Raw genomic sequence first — 18,999 nt, forward strand, 5'->3', positions numbered from 1 at the left:
ACTACTACTACTACTACTACTACTACTAATAATAATAATAATAAAGTACGTTAACTTTTCAATGTAGTATTTTGTATATCACAAAATCAATCAATCAATCAATCAGTCAAAATTTATTTATATAGCTCTTTACAACATGAAGAAGTCCAAAGTACTTTACATCTAAAAGCATGATTAAATTATAAGATAGAAACAGTCTAGTCAAATACCATAAATATGCATAAAAGAATAAGACACCACACACAGTGATTAAAAAAAGACCACATGAAATGAGTAAATCCTGCCATAATAAACAAATGACTTTTTTTTTTCTTTTTTGTACAACTATATTTTCATAACTGCACCAAAATATTGCATTATACCAGAAATACTGGAGAAAAGACACACACATAGCCCATCAGAGAGTCACTACTACTACTACTACTACTACTATTACTACAAATTCAGGCTAATTTAATCACGAATACCCACGTTCAGATTGCTCTAATATAATACTCCAGACTGACCTTTTTTTCTTAACTCTTTAAAAGCTGACTGTCCATCGCTAACACAACCTGTGCATATGCAGTTTGGATGGCTGTAACTCCTTTCACTGTTGGTGCAATTGGAAAAAATGTAACAGTTTCTGAACCTGACATGTTGGGGTTTATAGGCTTTATTAAGTCATAATGATAATTTCACCCATGCCTGTACGAGAAGCTGGAGAAGAGGCCATTTTAGCAGTATTATAACATGCAGTGAATTTAAAATGACTGCCAAGATTTTGAAAGTTCTAAGTACGCAAGAAAAATGGGCAAAAAGGGTTTCGCTCACAGCATATTTTCTAACATTTTTATAGACAAATAAGAAAAAAAAGTCCAGACAGACCATTTGTAGGCTCAGGGTTTAAAGGATTAACTTTGCAGACAAGAGTGACTCTGGAGGTTAGGAATGATTGCCCATCCCTGGACTGGAATGTAGTGATGATGATCTAAATTGCCCAACAAAGTCCTTTTCCTCTGTCTTTTTCAGTGTACATCTCTCCATCCAGGGGTCCCTCTTCCTTAAAACTACAGAAACAGCTTTTTCTACCAATGACCAATAACCGGCAGGGCTTATTTATGCAGTTTATACCAGTTATTATAGCCCTTAAAGACCTAAACATCCCCAGACCCAAACATCTACTGGTCTAAAATAGTTAATGTTTTAAATCACTAATCCTATCAATACATGTAAATAATTCAAGTAAAATGCAGTTACTCATCTTTTCATGGTCAGCAAGTTCGACCCATTTGGATGTTTAGAGGTTCAACTGTGAATATGGAGACACCATCATCCTCTGCAATATTGATTCACTAATAAAACCCATGTAGTTTGATAAACGACTCCAATTAGTGAGATGGTTCGCTAGAAAGTCACTTTTTCTTCATTTTTTTTCTGTTTTGATATAATAACCTCTGGATTTGCTTTGAGCTTTTATGAATATCTTCATGATCCGCACATTAAATATAAAAAAAATACCTGATTGTCACTAAAAATACAAAGTGCAGAGCATATATAATGATAAATGACGAAAAATCAATTATGTGTAGATGTATTCATTTGGAAGACCCCACAAAAATAGTTCCAGGTCTGCAAGGGTTAAGAGTAACAGCACTAAATTATACTTTCAAATCAGTTCAGGAAACAGTTAAACACAACGATGTGGACGTCTGGTGAATTTTGGCCATATTTCCTAAAGCGTGCAGAGCAGGACTTATGGACGGTGGATGTAATATTGCAGCACATGGAGTCAGACCATTACCAGCCAGGACCTGATTTCACAGCATATCAGTATCAGTCAGGCATCCTATCAGACCGCCTTAGGTCAACTGAACGTTTGAGCCAGGCCTGTCGACAGGGCCCACATTCATATCATCCAGCATCGGGGCCAAAAAAACAGTTTCCAGAGATTGAATCCTCTTCAAGCCAAGTTTTAGGCCGACTCTAATTATGCATTCATTTCAGCCAGCCATGAAAATAAACCACTGCTTCTAATGGATTCCCACAAATGCAAGCCAGTTTCAGATATAAAAAGGGTCAGACAGTTAGATGGTGTGAAGGTAGATCCTTTTTAGAAGTAGGAGTTTCTATTCACCTTGACCTGATTTTTATTTTTCTCTTAGACATGTCAAACACTGAATTTACTGACTTTAATTAGGAATACAGTGTTTTGGTCTCATAAGGCTTGACTGAAACACTGTATTCCTAATTAACCCATTAAGACCCAAACAACCAAATCCATCTACTGATCTAAACTGTTTAATACCTGTTGATCCACTAATTCTGTCAATACATGTACATATTTGATGTAAAATGCAATTTTTTCATCTTTTCATGGTCATCAGATATGGCCCATTTGGATGTTCAGAGGCTCTGTAGTGTAGTAAATTGAATATAAGAAAATACCAGATTTTTTACTGGAAAAATGCAACATAGAGAGGATTATTTCACAATAAATGGTGACAAATCACTCAAGAAATATGAGAAAAAAAAATCATTTGGGAACTTCCACAAAAGTAGCACTGGGTCTTTATGGGTTAATACCTGTTGATTCACAAATCCTGTCAATACATGTACATATTTGGTGTAAAATACAGTTTGTCATCTTTTCATGGTCATCAGATATGACCCATTTGGACGTTCAGAGGCTCCATAGTTACCGTGGATACACCGTCATCTTCTACAGCATTGATTCACCAGTAAAACCCATGGAGTTGGATCAAAGACAGTGGATGGACACAGTTATTTTATGTTCAGTTAATGATATATTTTACTGAAAAAGTCACCTTTTCTTCAGTTTTCTCTGTTTTTTGGTATAATAACCCTGAACTTTAATCTGAGCTTTTATGAACATCTATATGATCAGTAAATTAAAGATGGGCAAATATCTGATTTTCACTAGAAATATGTAAAATACAGAGGATTATTTGAAATAAATGGTGACAAATCACTCAAGAAATGTTAAAAATAGAGAAAAAAAATCAGTTGGGAACTACCACAAAAGTAGCACTGTGTCTTTATGGGTTAATACCTGTACATATTTGGTGTAAAAAGCAGTTTGTCATCTTTTCATGGTCATCAGAAATGACCCATTTGGACATTCAGAGGCTCCATAGTTACCGTGGAAACACCGTCATCTTCTACAACATTGATTCACCAGTAAAACCCATGGAGTTTAATAAATAACAGTGGATGGAGGCACTTGGTTTATGTTCAGTTACTGATATATTTTACTGAAAAAGTTACTATTACTTAAGTTTTCTGTGTTGTGATATAAAAATCTTTGGATTTACTTTGAGTTTTCAAGAACATCTAAATTAAATATAGGAAATTAAATATAGAAAATACATGATTTACAGTGAAAAATAAAAAAAAATACATATACAATGATATTATTATAACAAATGGTAATAAATCACTTAAGTAAGACTAAAAATAGAGAAAAATTCATTTGGGAACTGACACAGAAGTAGCATAGGGTCTTTATGGATTAAAGTTAGTTAATCCAGTACAGTGTGCATTAATTCAGCCTATGTATTTTAAATGAGTTCCATTCCTTATGCACCTGCCTGCCAGACAGGTAAAATAAAGGAAAAAATATTCCTAATGCAACTGTTCCAATATGTTCCAGAAAGCATTTGAATAAAGTGAAACAATATGAGAATTCAGTCTTACTATCATCGTTCCATTTCTCACACTCTGGCACTAATATTGTAAGTGAACTGCAGCTAACACACAGTAATATTGAGTAGTTTGTTGTGTTCTTGTATTTCAGGAGTTAAACTGATTATGCAAAAATCAGAAAAAGACAAATCGAACTAAGATGTAGAATCTAGTAATTGAGCACCCCCAGAGAAACAGTATTTAGTTTTAAAACACACTATGATCCAAAGGCATTGTACAGTCTAAAGCAAAAATATTACAATGAATAATTTATAGAATCCACAGGGTTTTCACTGTTTTCTCCTCTTGGCACATTTCTGCTCTTTTGCAGAAGAAAAACACACTCAGCCTGAGGGTTTACTGAATACAATGAAATATTTTAGAAACTATTATGACCTTTAGATTTGCAAGCCTATTATTTGGGCTGAATAGGTTACATATTTGTGGTTTTACACTCCACTATATCAGAGTGGGTAGAACATACTCAGGTTCTTCAGTGTCAGATCTTTTCTCCGCGCATGGTTGTAAATGAAGATGACAACGTGTCAGTGGAATTCAGTCTCTTGGAGCCAGGTTCTAGTCATCCTGATTTCACCTGAGTCCACCGTGTTGGCTCTGATGAATTCCGATTTAGATTTACGGAGGAGATAAAATCATTCTCCAGGTTTACTGGTGGTATGAAGACTATAGAAGAGAGCCTGGTCTGGTTAACAACACAAAATAGACTATGCTGTGTTTTCAGTGTTTTTAGTTATTTTATGTGTTGGATTTGTTTTTATGTGTTGTACTGTGTTTTTGATGTGTGGGGTAAATTGTATTAAATTGTATTAAATTGTATTGTATTGTAATTGTTTTGTTGTCTGTCTGTCCGTTCAGTGTCATAATCACATTATCTGAAGAATGCTTTAAGATATCTGCACCAAATGTAAACCGGGGATTAGGGCTGGGCAATATGAAAAAAAAAATCATATCCCGATGACTTTTTTCATATCAGACGATATCGATATTTATCATGATATACATCAAATCACTATTTTTTGTGTAGCTTAATTTTTCCATTACTCATAAGTTTGTTGATGAGAGAGAGAGAGAGGGAGAGAGGGAGAACTGATGCTGACTTAAGGTTGGGCGATATGGAGAAAAAAAATCATATCATGATGTCGATATGTATTACGATATAAATCAAACCACTATTTTTGTCAAGCTTAAATTTTCCATTATGAGAGAGAGAGACAGACAGACAGAGGGCTCTCTCTCTCTCTCTCTCTCTCTCTCTAACGTGCCATTAATGTAATAAGTTATTATGTTAATTTGCCATTTTTAAAATGTAATAGGCCAATAACGTAATAACTGGCCAATAATGTAATAAAAGTTCTTAACTGATTACGTAATAACTTTTGACCAGTAACATAATAAGTTATTCTTTTATTGGCTGGTTAGAGAGAGAGAGAGAGAGAGAGAGAGAGAGAGAGAGAGAGAGAGAGAGAGAGAGAGAGAGAGAGAGAGAGAGAGAGAGAGAGAGGAGAGAGAGGAGAGAGAGAGAGAGAGAGAGAGAGAGAGAGAGAGAGAGAGAGAGAGAGCCCACTGGCCCCCTGCTTTATTCATTCTCCCCCTCCCCTTACACCTGTGCTGTGTCAGTTAGCCTAACCTGACGTGGCTCTAATGTGATTGGTTCGGTGCAGCGCTACTTATTTATGATTGGCTGTTCTCACATCTGTCAAAACATGGACGAATGAATTCTGTCGAAACTGTATCGAGCATATCTCATATTTCTATCGAGGAGAAGTTATTTCACAATATATATCGTTATCATTTTATCGCCCAGCCCTACTGTTGGTGCATCTTGGCATGGAGCAGAAGTTTACTGAAAATAGGTGACCTCAACCAATACGTTCTCAAGGTCCAATGGCCTTATGCACTTATAATATCTGAGTACTTACACATATAAATATGTATGTAATAAGTTGTACACAAAGACAATCTGATCTAAATTATACAGCAGCAACTTTCAACTGAATCTTACGCTATATTTGGTTGACAGATCTGTCTGTCTAATCTACTGGAGTCCAAATTTAAGACAATTTTTAACTCAACTCAAACTGTTTCACTTAATTTTCCTTTCAGTAACTTCATCAGTTTCCTGTGTGTACCCACTTCTAACAAACCTGTATCATCCACAAATGCTCCCCTCATACAATCATCAGCATTTGTTTTCCTCTCTGGTTTCTATTCCCTCCCCCTCCATTAGTCAAAACAAGGCCAGTTTCCTTCTGGACAAAACAAAGACTTATTGTCCTAAAGAAAACCTCTGGTAGTCGGCACGAAACTACAGTATTAAACACGTCATTGAAGTTCAAGACTGAGGCAAACATCGGCTTTGCACACAAGTGATGATTTGACTTCATTATTCATGTATGAAAAACCTGTACCATTGTTTCACATCCAATTTGATGTCATGCTTATCTGAGAATCCTCTTGTTTTTTCTTGCTGAGCTGGCAAAATCAGAGGAAGCCTCGGGACTTTCCTAATCAGATGATCTTGGATCTACACTGTGAGAACTTGAGTTAAAAATCTGACAGGAGATTTATTTATTTACAATATATTTACTATTTAAACTCCAGATGGTCTTGTAAATTCTGAGTTTGGCTGAACACAGTTAAAGTTTTGTTTTAGTTCAGCGTGAAACAGAAGATTGGACACCGAACAAGTGTCTAGGTGGCTGGAACATTTATTGAACGCAGCAGATTCATATCATCCTCCCGCACAGATCTGGCATTAATGTGCAATTTTTGAGGATCCAAACGGACAGTTCTGATGTCCAATCCCTCAGACCACAATCCGAGGTGGTCTGGGCCACATATGGAGACATTCTGTAAGGAGTATGAACACATGCTGGACTACACTGATGGACCTCTTACTCAAATCATGTCCTCTGAACAGGCAAAAGGGCAGCTACGCATGTGTTTTAATACATCTGAATTTCTCAGAAAGCCCATGGAGCTGTGTTATGAACATAGAAGATGCAATCCACTGCCACATTTGTTCTCCAAGGGAGGAATTACAATTTACAGTTTGTAGTATCTGGTTGAAACTCACATCTTTCATCATGAACCCATAAAGACCTATTGTTTCTTTAGTGGCAGTTTCCAAATCTTTTTTTTTTTTTTTTTTTTTAAATCTATTTAATCATTTTTAATTGATATATCACCATTTTTCATAATAGTATCCTGTATTTTGTGTTTTTTCAGTATAAATCATGTATTTTCCTTTATTTAATTTACTGATCATGTAGATGTTCATACAAGCTCAGATTAAAGTTGTGTTTTATTATATCAGAAACAGAAAACTGAAGAAAAGAAGACTTTTTCAACAAAATATATCATTAACCAAACATAAACAAGCTTCTCCATTTACTGTCATTGATCCAACTCCATGGGTTTTACTAGTGAATCAATGAGCCTGTTTACATGACCATAAATGTCCGATATCTGGGAGTAATTGGATAATTGTAATAATCATATCTAATGCATTTACATGCACTTAAGAAATGCGATGATCAAAAAATGCTGGTTTAGATGCTTTGGTCCATTATCAGATTATTGAGTACATATGTTAAACTTCCTGTTATTGTCTTCTAGTCAATCCAATTCCGGTCCAATAATTATATTTTCACATGTGCCGACGTAAAGGAACGAAATAAATCAGATTAACTTGTATACATGCAGGGAAATATTGGAGTATTGAGGAGAAATCCAGATGTCTTAATCTGATTTCTCATAATCAGATAACTGCCATTACTGGATAAAACCAATCAGATTATCCTGTTCACGTGATCACTTGAATAATCTGATAACTTCAGAAATCAGATAACGATCAGAGTATTGGGGTGTATGTAAATGGGCTCAATGTTGTAGAAGATGACGGTGTTTCCATGGTAACTACAGAGCCTCTGAACATCCAAATGGGTCATATTTGATGAGCATGAAAAGATGAAACACTGCATTTTACACCAAATATTTACATGGATTAATAGGATTAGTGGATCAACAGGTATTAAACAGTTCAGATCAGTAGATGGTTTTGGTCACTAGTGGTTGTTTGGGTCTTTATGGGTTAAAGCTTATGCCACTAAAAATGGAAAAGTCAAAGTGCTCGTATTGAAATTTAATGCATATTGACTGATTGACCTTAAACGTTGCCAGTAACAACACAGTGTTTAATTCTTTTTCTACCTTTTGAAGCAAAAACAAAACATCCTTTCATTCGTCATTCACTGTTTATACGGTCTGTTCATTTGTGATGCATTCATAGTGAAATGTTACAAAACCCATCTGTTAAACTTGACAGCTTGCACTGCATCCAAAATGAAAGCTTGTGATTTGTTTTAGGCTATTAGATGGATGTTTTTATTTGTATGTAGAGCGTAAAAATTGTTCTGATCACATCGTGGAAACAGTTTTTAATTCCAGGTGTGAACAGATGTTCTTAGAGCTGTCCACTTGTGATGGGATCACAAAAAACAAAAAAAACAAAAACACGTTAACACAGGCCTGAACGGAACCTAGAAGTAGAATCCCAGGCATTTTCTGTGTATGAACTGCATAACTTTGGTACCTTTTCCACACTACCACTACCCATACATAACACACATTTAACCCATAAAGACCCAGACCTATTTTTATGTCAGTTCCCAAATTAATTTCTCTCTCTATTTAACATTTTTAAGTGATTTATCACCATTTATCAAAATATAATCATCTCTATTTGCATTTTTTTCTGTGAAAATGAGGTATTTTCCTATATTGAACCCTTTCATGCATAACTGTCACTACAGTGGACAGCTATACTACAGCTGTTCTTTTGTATATTCATGGGTTTTATTGTTTTACTTCAATATCAGCCGACACAGTGGACGCTTTTGCACCATCCCATAAACTGCAATAAACACAATTACTGTAAATTTGCTGTTCTTGATAAACCTGATCTGCCGTAACATGTTTGAGTGTAAATCAATTGCTAGTTTTCTTTAAAAAAAGTTTTTTTTTTTTGCATATTATCTCCAAAAAGTTAGTTTTAACTAATGTTACAGTATGATAAAACGTGAGAAAACATCAGATTAGCTGCATTAAATATATTTTTATTTCATAGTTTCCATATCATTTTCTGTTATTACGTTTTAAATGCATGTTTCTTTGCTTCAAAAATTAAACACATAATACATTAAATAATAATAATAATAATAATAATAATAATAATAATAATAATAATAATATGGTGCCCAGCTGAGTAGACATTTTTGTAACTATATAAAAAATAGGTTCTTTTTTTTTTTTATGTTTTTTTTTTTCATGCCTAAAGAGGAATAAAAACACTCTGGAAAAAATATCTTGACTAAGGTTCTTATAATTCGTGCATCAAAGGGTTAAGTTACTGACCATGTAGTTTAATTCTCAGGTTACGTTTGAGGATTACTTAACCAAAAAAGGAGAAACCTAAAGAAAAAGTGACTTTTTCAGTCCAATATATCATTCACTGAACATGAACCAGGTGTTTCCATCCCTTCATTCATCAAACTCAATGGGTTTTACTGGTGAATCAATGTTGTAGAAGATGACAGTGTTTCCATGGTAACTATGGGGCCTCTGAACATCCAAATGGGTAGTATCTAATGACCATGAAAAGATGAAACATTGCATTTTACACCAAATATTACATATATTAATAGAATTAGTGGATCAACAGGTATTAAGCATTAGTTGATGGTTTTGGTCTTTATGGGTTAATCTAATACATGAAAAACAACTGCTGTTATAGCAAAATGGCAACTAAATTAATTAAAAATATAAACTTTAAAGATCCATTTTCCAGATTTTTTTCATCTCACTCTAATTGTATCTGCCCATGTTGATCAAGATGTCATTGTCTTTTAGACTGTCATCAACATAACATTAAATAATTGCATTAAAAAAAAACAAACACACCAAAAAAAAAGGCATTTTTCAGTTGCATATGCTTGAAAAATCCAGACTGCAAGCACATCATTTTTTCTTTGGATTTGTGGTGACTGCAAAGCATATTTATCACCAGAACGTTGAAAACATAACTATAGGAATCTGCTAGTAAGGGTTCCAATATGTTTCTCCATAGTTTGCATGTTCCCACCCGTTGGCTTGCGCTTCGTCTTCTCTGGTTTTAAAACTGAGATGATAAATGTATCTGTCATCTCTCAATCAAGCCAAACGTTAACTCCCAAGTCTTTGGCCCTTGTACTCCAACGCCTCTCATTCATCACATGCACAGATTCGGCTCCGCTCAATTAGCGTCTAATTGCTAAAAGAAAGAGAATCTGCAGAGAAAATAATTCATATTTAATGACACTTGGGCTGATTATCATGTTTTGATTATGTGAACAGAACCTGATGCCTCCCACATAGTAATTACACTTTACAGTATGGCTGAACAGAGTGGTTGTTTGCAATATTTCAAAGTTATGAGAGTACTAATAATCACATTTCTTTCTTTTCTTTGTTTCTTCCATATTTCTCTGTTCCCTGCCTGCTATAGATCTACTGGCCGCCATTACCTGGTAACAGAGAGGACTGCATTCTGAGGGGGAAGGAACCACAGGTAAGTTCAGCTGAAGCATTTGAGGGTGTGGTCAAGGATGGACCGCCCACTTCTTTTGGATTCATAACTTTTGAACCAGACAAGTTTAAGACAAATATTACACATAATTGGAAAGGTCTAAATGCCATCTTAAACATACTGAAAGGGCAAAATTTAGTTTCAAATATTTTTAAATGAAAAATATCAAGAACTACTGTGTCATGAATGGACAAAAAAATGTATGTCTATTTTTTACATTACATTTAGCATTAGCACATTGTACACAAAAGATTATGTGGTAATCACCATCTAACTAAACAGTAATAACTGACACCATGGATGTAGAGGGTTGTAGATAGTTTGGGATTTCACAGTGAAGGCAAATAAACACAAGTAGTTTTGCTTCTACCAAGCACGGTGATTTGTGAGAGAAAATATGGAGAAGTAAAGGACAGAGGTTATTTATTGCTTTATTGCAGAATAGATTTAATATGTGTTTGAATCTTTAATCACCAGTCGCATTGAGATCTTGTCAGATGCAACTTAACTTCACGTCTCCGTGGTTCGACACAGAAGCAGTGTTGTATAGTAACAAAGTAATAATACTTCACTAAGGATGTTTTGGGAGAATTTGTACTTAACTGAGTATTTTTATTCTGTTTACTTTCACTTTTACTTCACTACATTTCCTAACTCAATTGCCTACTTCTAATGCAATACATTTTTAATGTATAGTATCGTTACAAAAATAAATTAAAGGAAATTGGATGTTTTTAACGCTGAGATTACTGGTGAATGCAACAAAGTCAGGAAGATGATTCGTCATTGGGCTTAAACATGTAATGAACCAGTGGTGTAGTTCAGGGTATACGGGGTATACCTACTTATTTTTCAGTCAGCATTGCGTATACCCACTTCTAAATCCCTCTAATGTGCACCATTCAGTAGTATCTGAGCCAAATTGCCCATTTTTTTCCCCTAGGATGGTGAAGCAATGACCCGCCCTACTCTGCCTCTAACTGGCTAGTACTCACTGCCTTCACTGATTAGATTGGTTAATTTTAGGCCTGAGGGCTGACGAGCCAATCAGAGGCAGAGTAGGGCGGGTCATGCCAAGGAAAATATTGCTTCCTTAGCACCAGAGCCAGAGCTCTGCTTAGTGCTGGCCACCTCTGGAACCTGAACAGCCACCTCAGATGCTAGTGCCGCTCCAGTTGATTGACAGGTCACTGCACATTCTCCTATGTTAGCCTCATTTGAATACATTTACATCCATGCAGCTGCTTGTGTGTCCAGTAATACCTACAAACCGCTCCTGATCAAGTCACGATAATTTTATAAAGGTGAGCAATACTACTACTGACAGATTTTTGGGTAAACTAGAATAGTCTTATATGTCACGGTTTCTAAAATGGCGTTTTTCTGGACTACTTTAGAAAAAAAAGGGGCAAAAATTGAGTGTATGCCCACTTCTCCAGGGACCACTACACCACTGCAATGAACAAATGACGGCCCACACTCAACCTGTCGGTAATTTGTTGATGTGAGCAGTAGTGTAATATTCTAAATTCTGACTGCCTTTGGTTGTTTTTTAACATTTACTTGTAGTTTTGCTTTCATTGCTTGAGTACATTTAATTGTAGATTACTTGATATACTAGTACAATAAATACTAGATACTTAAAGACTTTAGCTTGGGTAACATTTCAGTTGGTGACTCAGTACTTTTTTGGTAGGGTACCTGTACTTCTACTCAAATATGACTTTCCAGTATTTTATACAGGGTGACCCAAAAAAACGGGAATTTTTGAAGTGCGTATTGGCAGACATGAGCAAGTGGCAGCACTGCGAGACAGTGACCTTGAGCAAGTAAACACACCCCCATTTTAGTAACCATGGATCAGTGGAACGGGCAACAGCGTGCGTTAGCCATAAAAATGTTTTATAAAAATGGTGATAGTTTGACAGCTGTGCAGAGGGAGTTCCGATGTTTTTACAACTTAGGACGTCATGGTGCTGTTCCATCAAAACATGCGATAAAATGTTGGATTAATAACTTTGAAGAGACTGGATCTGCCCTAAAGAAGAAACCAACAGGACGACCAAGAAGTGCTCATACTCCTGGCTCCCTAGATCGCCAAATTTGTCTGTTTGTGATTTTTTCTTGTGGGGCTATCTCAAGAGTAAAGTGTACACGACTCGACCAAGAACTCTGGATGAGTTAAAACAGAGAATTCAGGATGAAATTCACAGTATCCCAGCTGAGATGTTGCAGCGGTCAATGAGGAATCTCAACAGCAGATTTCAAGAATGCATTCGTACAGGAGGACGCCATCTACAGGAAGTAATTTTAAAAAAATGAAAATTCCATCATTGTTTCTTAAATGGCATGTTTTAAGGTTTCAGTTACTATGAATAAAATATTTTTCCTCCATCACTCTTGGTTTTATTGGATTGTTAAAAAGTTCCCGTTTTTTTGTCACCCTGTAAAACACTGCACAGAAGCAACATGGAAGCTCTAACTGTGACATTTTAGCTTCATTATTCGCCTGCAGCTTGAAACACAGTCAGGTCATCTACATTATTATTTAATCTTTTGACTTGAGGGAAGGTGTGTATTCTCAGATTCTAGTGTTTTTCCTAAGGATGCACTGATCTCATACAAGTATCGAGTTTTGGTTCAAGACTAACCCAAACATGTTCATCTGGTATCACTGACACTGAGACTGAAACTAAAACCATACCCTGATCTGTTCTAAAATGACCTGAACCATACTGCTGGGACATGAATATTAGTTCATAGATAAAAGAATGATCCCAGTCCTACACAGCGTGGCATATTATCCACTAATTTAACTCAGATTAGTATTAGATTAGTACTCTGTATCCTCCAACCCTGGGAATCAGAACCCATATTGGAACTGATAAACTTGGATTAGTGCATCCCTTGGTTTTCCCCTTATTTCTGGTTCATGCAGTTTTCACAACCCAGACTCTGAAAAGGAACCAAAATACACACTTTTCCTGCAGGCGTTATAGATGCAACACAAGCTGTCCAATTTTACCAGGCTGACTTTGTTATGTTTCTTAAAAAATGCAACCCAAATAAAGAAACCATTAGAAGAGTGAATGATGGATGAAAGGATGTTTTTCTGCCTTTTCATGTTTACTACTCACTATTCGCCGGGTAGGAAAAATAATTCAATTCCGTGTGCTACTTAAAGGCTGCCCTGCTCGTCTGTGAAGATGTGAATCAATCATCACACATTAAATGTAAACTCTGACCATTCTTTTTGATATTATTACTTCTCCTGCATGACATTTTCTTCAGTGCTTAGAAATGCATATGAAGTTGAATTGGATTATGTAGAGTGTGAATATTCTATTTCCTCACATTTCAAATCTCTTTCTTGTTCCACACACTGTGAAACCGGAACATAAAAGTCACTCACTCGGCTGTGGGTCCTCATTTTACATGCAGCCTCTGATGGAATTGTAAATAGAAAAACAATTTTTAGTCAGTAAAGAAACAGTTGCATGGCGACTGGCAGCACATTCTGATTACATGTTAATATCCTGCCTTCCTGCTACTTGTTTCTGTGTTTCTGTTATGTTCTCTGACTCCATTAGCAACACTGAAATATCTATATCTCCGATACCAGATCATTACACTTTAGCCCATAAAGACCCAAATACCCACCATCGACCAAAACCATTTACTGATCTATAATATTTAATAACTATTGGTCCACTAACCCTATCAATACATGTAAATAATTGATGTAAAATGCAGATTGTCATCTTTTCATGGTCATCAGATATGACCCATTTGGACATTCAGAGGCTCTGTAGTTACCGTGGAAACACCGTCGTCTTCTACAACATTGATTCACCAGTAAAACCCATGGAGTTGGATCAATGACAGTGGGTGGAGACACTTGTTTTATGTTCAGTTATCAATATCTTTGCTGAAAAAGTCACATTTTCTTCAGTTTTCTGGATTTCTGATAAAATAATCCTCAACTTTAATCTGAGGTTTGATGAACATCTACATGATCAGTAAGAAAATGCCTGATTGTCACTGAAAGAAACATAAAAAAATAGAGGATAATGTTATAATAAATGGTGATAAATCACTTAAGAATGGTTTAATTCATTTGAGAATAGCCACAAAAGTAGCACTGGGTCTTTATGGGTAAAGAAAAAAAAAAACTGACTCTTTAACTCATTGATGATTTGACTGAAAAAGTAAGTTTTTCTTCAGTTTTATCTGTTTTGATATAATAACCTTTGAATTTACTGAGTTTTTATGAACACCTACATTATTACCAAATTAAATATAAGAAAATACATGATTTACGCTGAATAAACTTAAAATAAAGAGGATAATTTTATAATAAATATTGATAAAATGCTTAAGAAAGATTAAATATACAGAAAAATTCATGTGGGAACTTCTAATACTGGGTCTTTCACTAATCAAAATATCGATACTTTTGATATTTGTGTCATTTGAGGTAACGTATATCAGGAACATTAAAAGGAAAGTAGCTGAACTATTGGGATCTTGTCCAAACGATACGTGATTGGTGGGAACTACTTCTTCTTCCACCTGGGTAAGTGTGTACTGGGTCACGCTTCTCAGTCAGTCCTTCCTAGCCCTAAGATACCTTGGAATGATGGCCACTTCTGGACCAGGAGAGAGAGACTTTTCAAAGACAGGAAAGGTTCGGAGCAAAAAACAGAGCAGACTTAAGAGGAAAACCGGAAATATGCTGTGGTCCTTAACAAAAACTTGTGAATGAGGGAAAGTGTCGATGTTGGGTGCTTTTGTTGAAGTTACATGTTTTATATTTTCATGTTTCATGTTAACACATTCATGTAACGGGAATTAATCTGCAAGTTTTCATTTTTATAATAGTTCTAAATAATTAAACAATAATTACTCTCATGTCTTGTATATTTTATGAAGTTATGATTTGAAATACACAATTTTCTTCTTTTTTTTTTTTTTTTTAGATTTTCTAGATATTAAGGCCCAATCCCAATTCACCCCTTACCCCTCCCCGTTGGCCCTTACACTTGGCACCCCCCTTTGAAATGGAGCTTCAAGGGGTAGGGGTTGAAACATTCCCCTATGAAATGGGACAACCCTTTGTGACCTGTTACGTCATCAGCGGTCATCGATGCCGCTATAAACAGATGCGACAACTTTGTTTCTGAAAATATTCACCATAGCGTCAGTAGCTGTAACTATCTCTGTTCCATGGGCTTTGGTCATCTTTTTATGTCTATCACCTATAAACGGCAGAAATGCGATCTATAATGTATTGAAACGGCATTAAACGGTCAATCACATGATTAAGTTGTTTGCAAAGAAAACATGTACATTTGTGTGTTTCTTTCATCACACTGCTGCACTTTTTGGCTGTGTTTACCTCCATCTTGCCCATGATTTGAACAGAATTATGGGAAATTTCTCCTACCTAGGGATGTAACGATTACCGGCATAACGATAAACCGCCGTAAAATTGCAGACAGTTAGTATTACCATTTAATTCTAATTATCATGATAACCGTGTTTGATTACCGCACTTTTAGGGGAAAAAACCCTATGTAAAGATCTGCTTTTATGTCAAATATTTGAGTATAGTTTTAACTTATTACAATTTTGATTTTCTACATCTAATATTTGGAACCAATATTCACTTTTAAAGTCTTTGAAAAGGTTTGTTAAGCATCTGTGTGTTGTTTATGCAATAAATTATATACATTTTTCAAATCAGATTTTATATTTTTTTGTGTTTTCTGGCCTTTTACGTTGATATAGTAGATTAAAGTGAAAAAAATAATAGACAGATGATATAGATGAAGTTGTGCTGAAAAAACAAACAAACAACATGGGTATAGTAAACATTTGTTTATATAGTATATAAAGGCAAAATCAAAAAAATGAAAAATGGCCAAAATAGGCTCAGACCACTAAGGGTTAATATTTGAATGTTTCTGCAACAGAAGGGACATTGTGCCAATTATTTATTTATCTTTTTTTTTTCAGAATACAACTTGATTAAATTATTTCAGTGTGTGCATTAGTACTTTTTGAACATTTTGAGCACAATTTTCACAATACCATGATAATAATGATAACCGTGATAATTTTGGTCACAATAACCCTGATATGAAATTTTCATATCGTTACATCCCTACTCCTACCCCTCCGTTCGTAGTGAGGTCCTGAAATATCTCAATTTCGAGGGCTATACAGTCCTCCACCTTAGTCCTTCCCCTCCATCTAATTGAGAATTGGGACAACACTATCCTTTCACGTGTATGTGCAAAACGGAGGGGTAGGGGTAAGGGGGAGGGGCCAAGGGGTGAATTGGGATTCAGCCTAAGTGTATTTGTACAAAGTATCGGATCGGTATTGCTGATACCGGCCTGAATTTTACTCTGTATCAGATCGTAAAGTACATCCGTGGTATGGAACATCACTAGACTCTATATGTTGAATTCTGAGTCTCCACCTTGTCAGTAATGCTGCCAGATCTGAACCTAGATAACTCAGCGGAGGTTTTTCCATAAATGCAGTGACTGAGTTGACCTACAGTGCTCAGCAGCTCTGTATATGTGGCTAAAATGTCCCCCGTGAACGGCAGAGAAGCAGCTCTCACAATAGCACTTCTTCAAAACTTTGGCTTGTCAGAATGTGTCCTGGGCTTTCACAGAGTTTGGCTGCTCACCAGCTGAAACCTTTGCACATCAATCTTCCCCCAGGAGCTTACATGTCACATTGCTTTTCCAGAATCTTCCAGTTATACAGTTCAAATTCATTTCAAGGACATTTTTTGGAGGATTTTTATAACTAAGCTACAAAAAAAAATTAATGCATTCATGGCACTGCGAGGCGCGTTCGTTAAGAGCAATCCCCAAAAGACACATGTTGTAGTGGGAAGTGCAGAATGTGCCTCTGGCGCTGTGACAAACTCAGTGTACAGTAAATGGCATACTTAGACAGTTTAGTGCCTTGTTGTGTTGTGCTGACACTTCAGTTTTCTACCCTATAGCAACTGGTGCCTCAGTCTCTGCTCGCCAACACTCCAATAGTTACAAGAAACCCTTTTATAAGACTTTAACAACTTAGCAAACAAGTAAACTTTAATTCTAATGAAAAATGCACCTTCTAAGAGCCTTTCTTTAACGGAAAACACAATTATTCGCAATGAACTCCACTTAATTCCAGGCAACATAATATACTGAAATCGTAATAGCTGCTGTAAATAAGGCTCTTTTGTCATTTAAAAGTACTAAGAGTCCTAATTTAAGAGCGCAGTAAATGAAGACTTTAATTGGTTTGTGAATGTAGGACAGACTGAATGTTTAAATGACAAATGATGAGAGTAAAAACAGGAGATACAGAGGAGTGTTCATTTCATTATGTGCTTGTTTGTGTCAGAAGAGAAGAAAATGAGTTTAGATGGGATTTTCAGCTTCAGCAGTAAATGGAACTGGTGTCAGCACCTGGAGTTGTTTACCTCCGTATACGCTGACTCAGCCTCCTTTAGCCTGAAGGATGTAATGGAGGCAACTATGGTGGACGAAGAAGAGGAGGGGAGAGGTAGATTTTAACAGAGTCATATACAGGTAGTGGTTACTTTGTTCAGTGTTTATTACATTATAAATGCCCTCAAACAGTTTGTGTGATGTATCATGTTAAATATGAGTAACATATTTTTTAATAACGTCAACGTTGTTTTACTTTACTGTTACATTCAAGTGGATGAATTATTAATGCAATACCTGTACCTGAAGTGGACTGAACCCAGTATATTAACATTTACTGTAGAGATGTGAACTATAAATAAATGTGAACACAAAGCACTTGAATCTCACAGACCTATGGTAATTTTCATCAACATTCTAACACAGGTGAAACAACACATTATACAATCTCTTCAAGTTTATGAAGAATGAAGCTGAATGTTTTAATACAGACACTAAAGTATTGCTATAAATGGACTGAAATAAACTCAGTAGCTCAGCAACCTGCGCTAGCAACAGTAACGATGCAAACCCTGAAGAGTTTTTGTCATCGGTTAGTGCAACAGTCTGTAAAATCAATCAAACAAGTCTTTTAAGTTTCATGTATGTGTTTTTTTTTTTTTATTAATAATAATGATAATAATAATAATGGATTAGATTTCTATAACTTCCAAAACACTTTACATTATTGATCTATTATTCATTTGCATGGCTGCCAATCTGCACCAAACCTCCGACCACCACCAAACATTCACACACCAGTGTGAGTGACACTGGAGGCAAGGTGGGTGAAGTGCCTTGCCCAAGGACACAACAGCATAGGACAGAGCAGGATTCAAACTGCCAACCCTTTGGTTATTGGATGAGCCGCTCTACCTCCTGAGGCACGACCATTTCTTTTAAATAATGCAATCTCTGTGATCCTTCTGAAAATTGGAGTATATGCTAGATTAAGACTGATCATGATCTAAGACTCACCATCCAGTCCTGGTTCAATGTTTAAGATTAAGGATGATCTAATTGCAGAAATTGGATGTTAATGTTCATTGTTGTCTTACAAGAAAATGAGAATTGTTTTCATTATCTCATGAATGTATCTACAGTAGACGTTGGTGGCCTCCATGAAGTCCACTGTTTTTGACTGCTATGTTTCTACAGTAACTCAGG

At 35.8% G+C, this 18,999-nt stretch overlaps 1 protein-coding gene across 2 annotated transcripts in view; it reads left to right on the plus strand.

Moving 5' to 3' along the window:
• sema3bl (sema domain, immunoglobulin domain (Ig), short basic domain, secreted, (semaphorin) 3bl) overlaps positions 1-18,999 on the plus strand; it is a 158,346-nt gene that overhangs the window by 56,611 nt on the left and 82,736 nt on the right. For both annotated transcript variants that reach the window (XM_030139526.1, XM_030139527.1), the window contains exon 3: positions 10,250-10,312. In XM_030139526.1, the coding sequence (XP_029995386.1) occupies positions 10,250-10,312 (63 nt within the window). The remainder of the gene's footprint in view (positions 1-10,249; positions 10,313-18,999) is intronic.

Source organism: Sphaeramia orbicularis, chromosome 7 (genome assembly GCF_902148855.1).
Source record: "Sphaeramia orbicularis chromosome 7, fSphaOr1.1, whole genome shotgun sequence".
Taxonomy (NCBI): Eukaryota; Metazoa; Chordata; class Actinopteri; order Kurtiformes; family Apogonidae; genus Sphaeramia; species Sphaeramia orbicularis.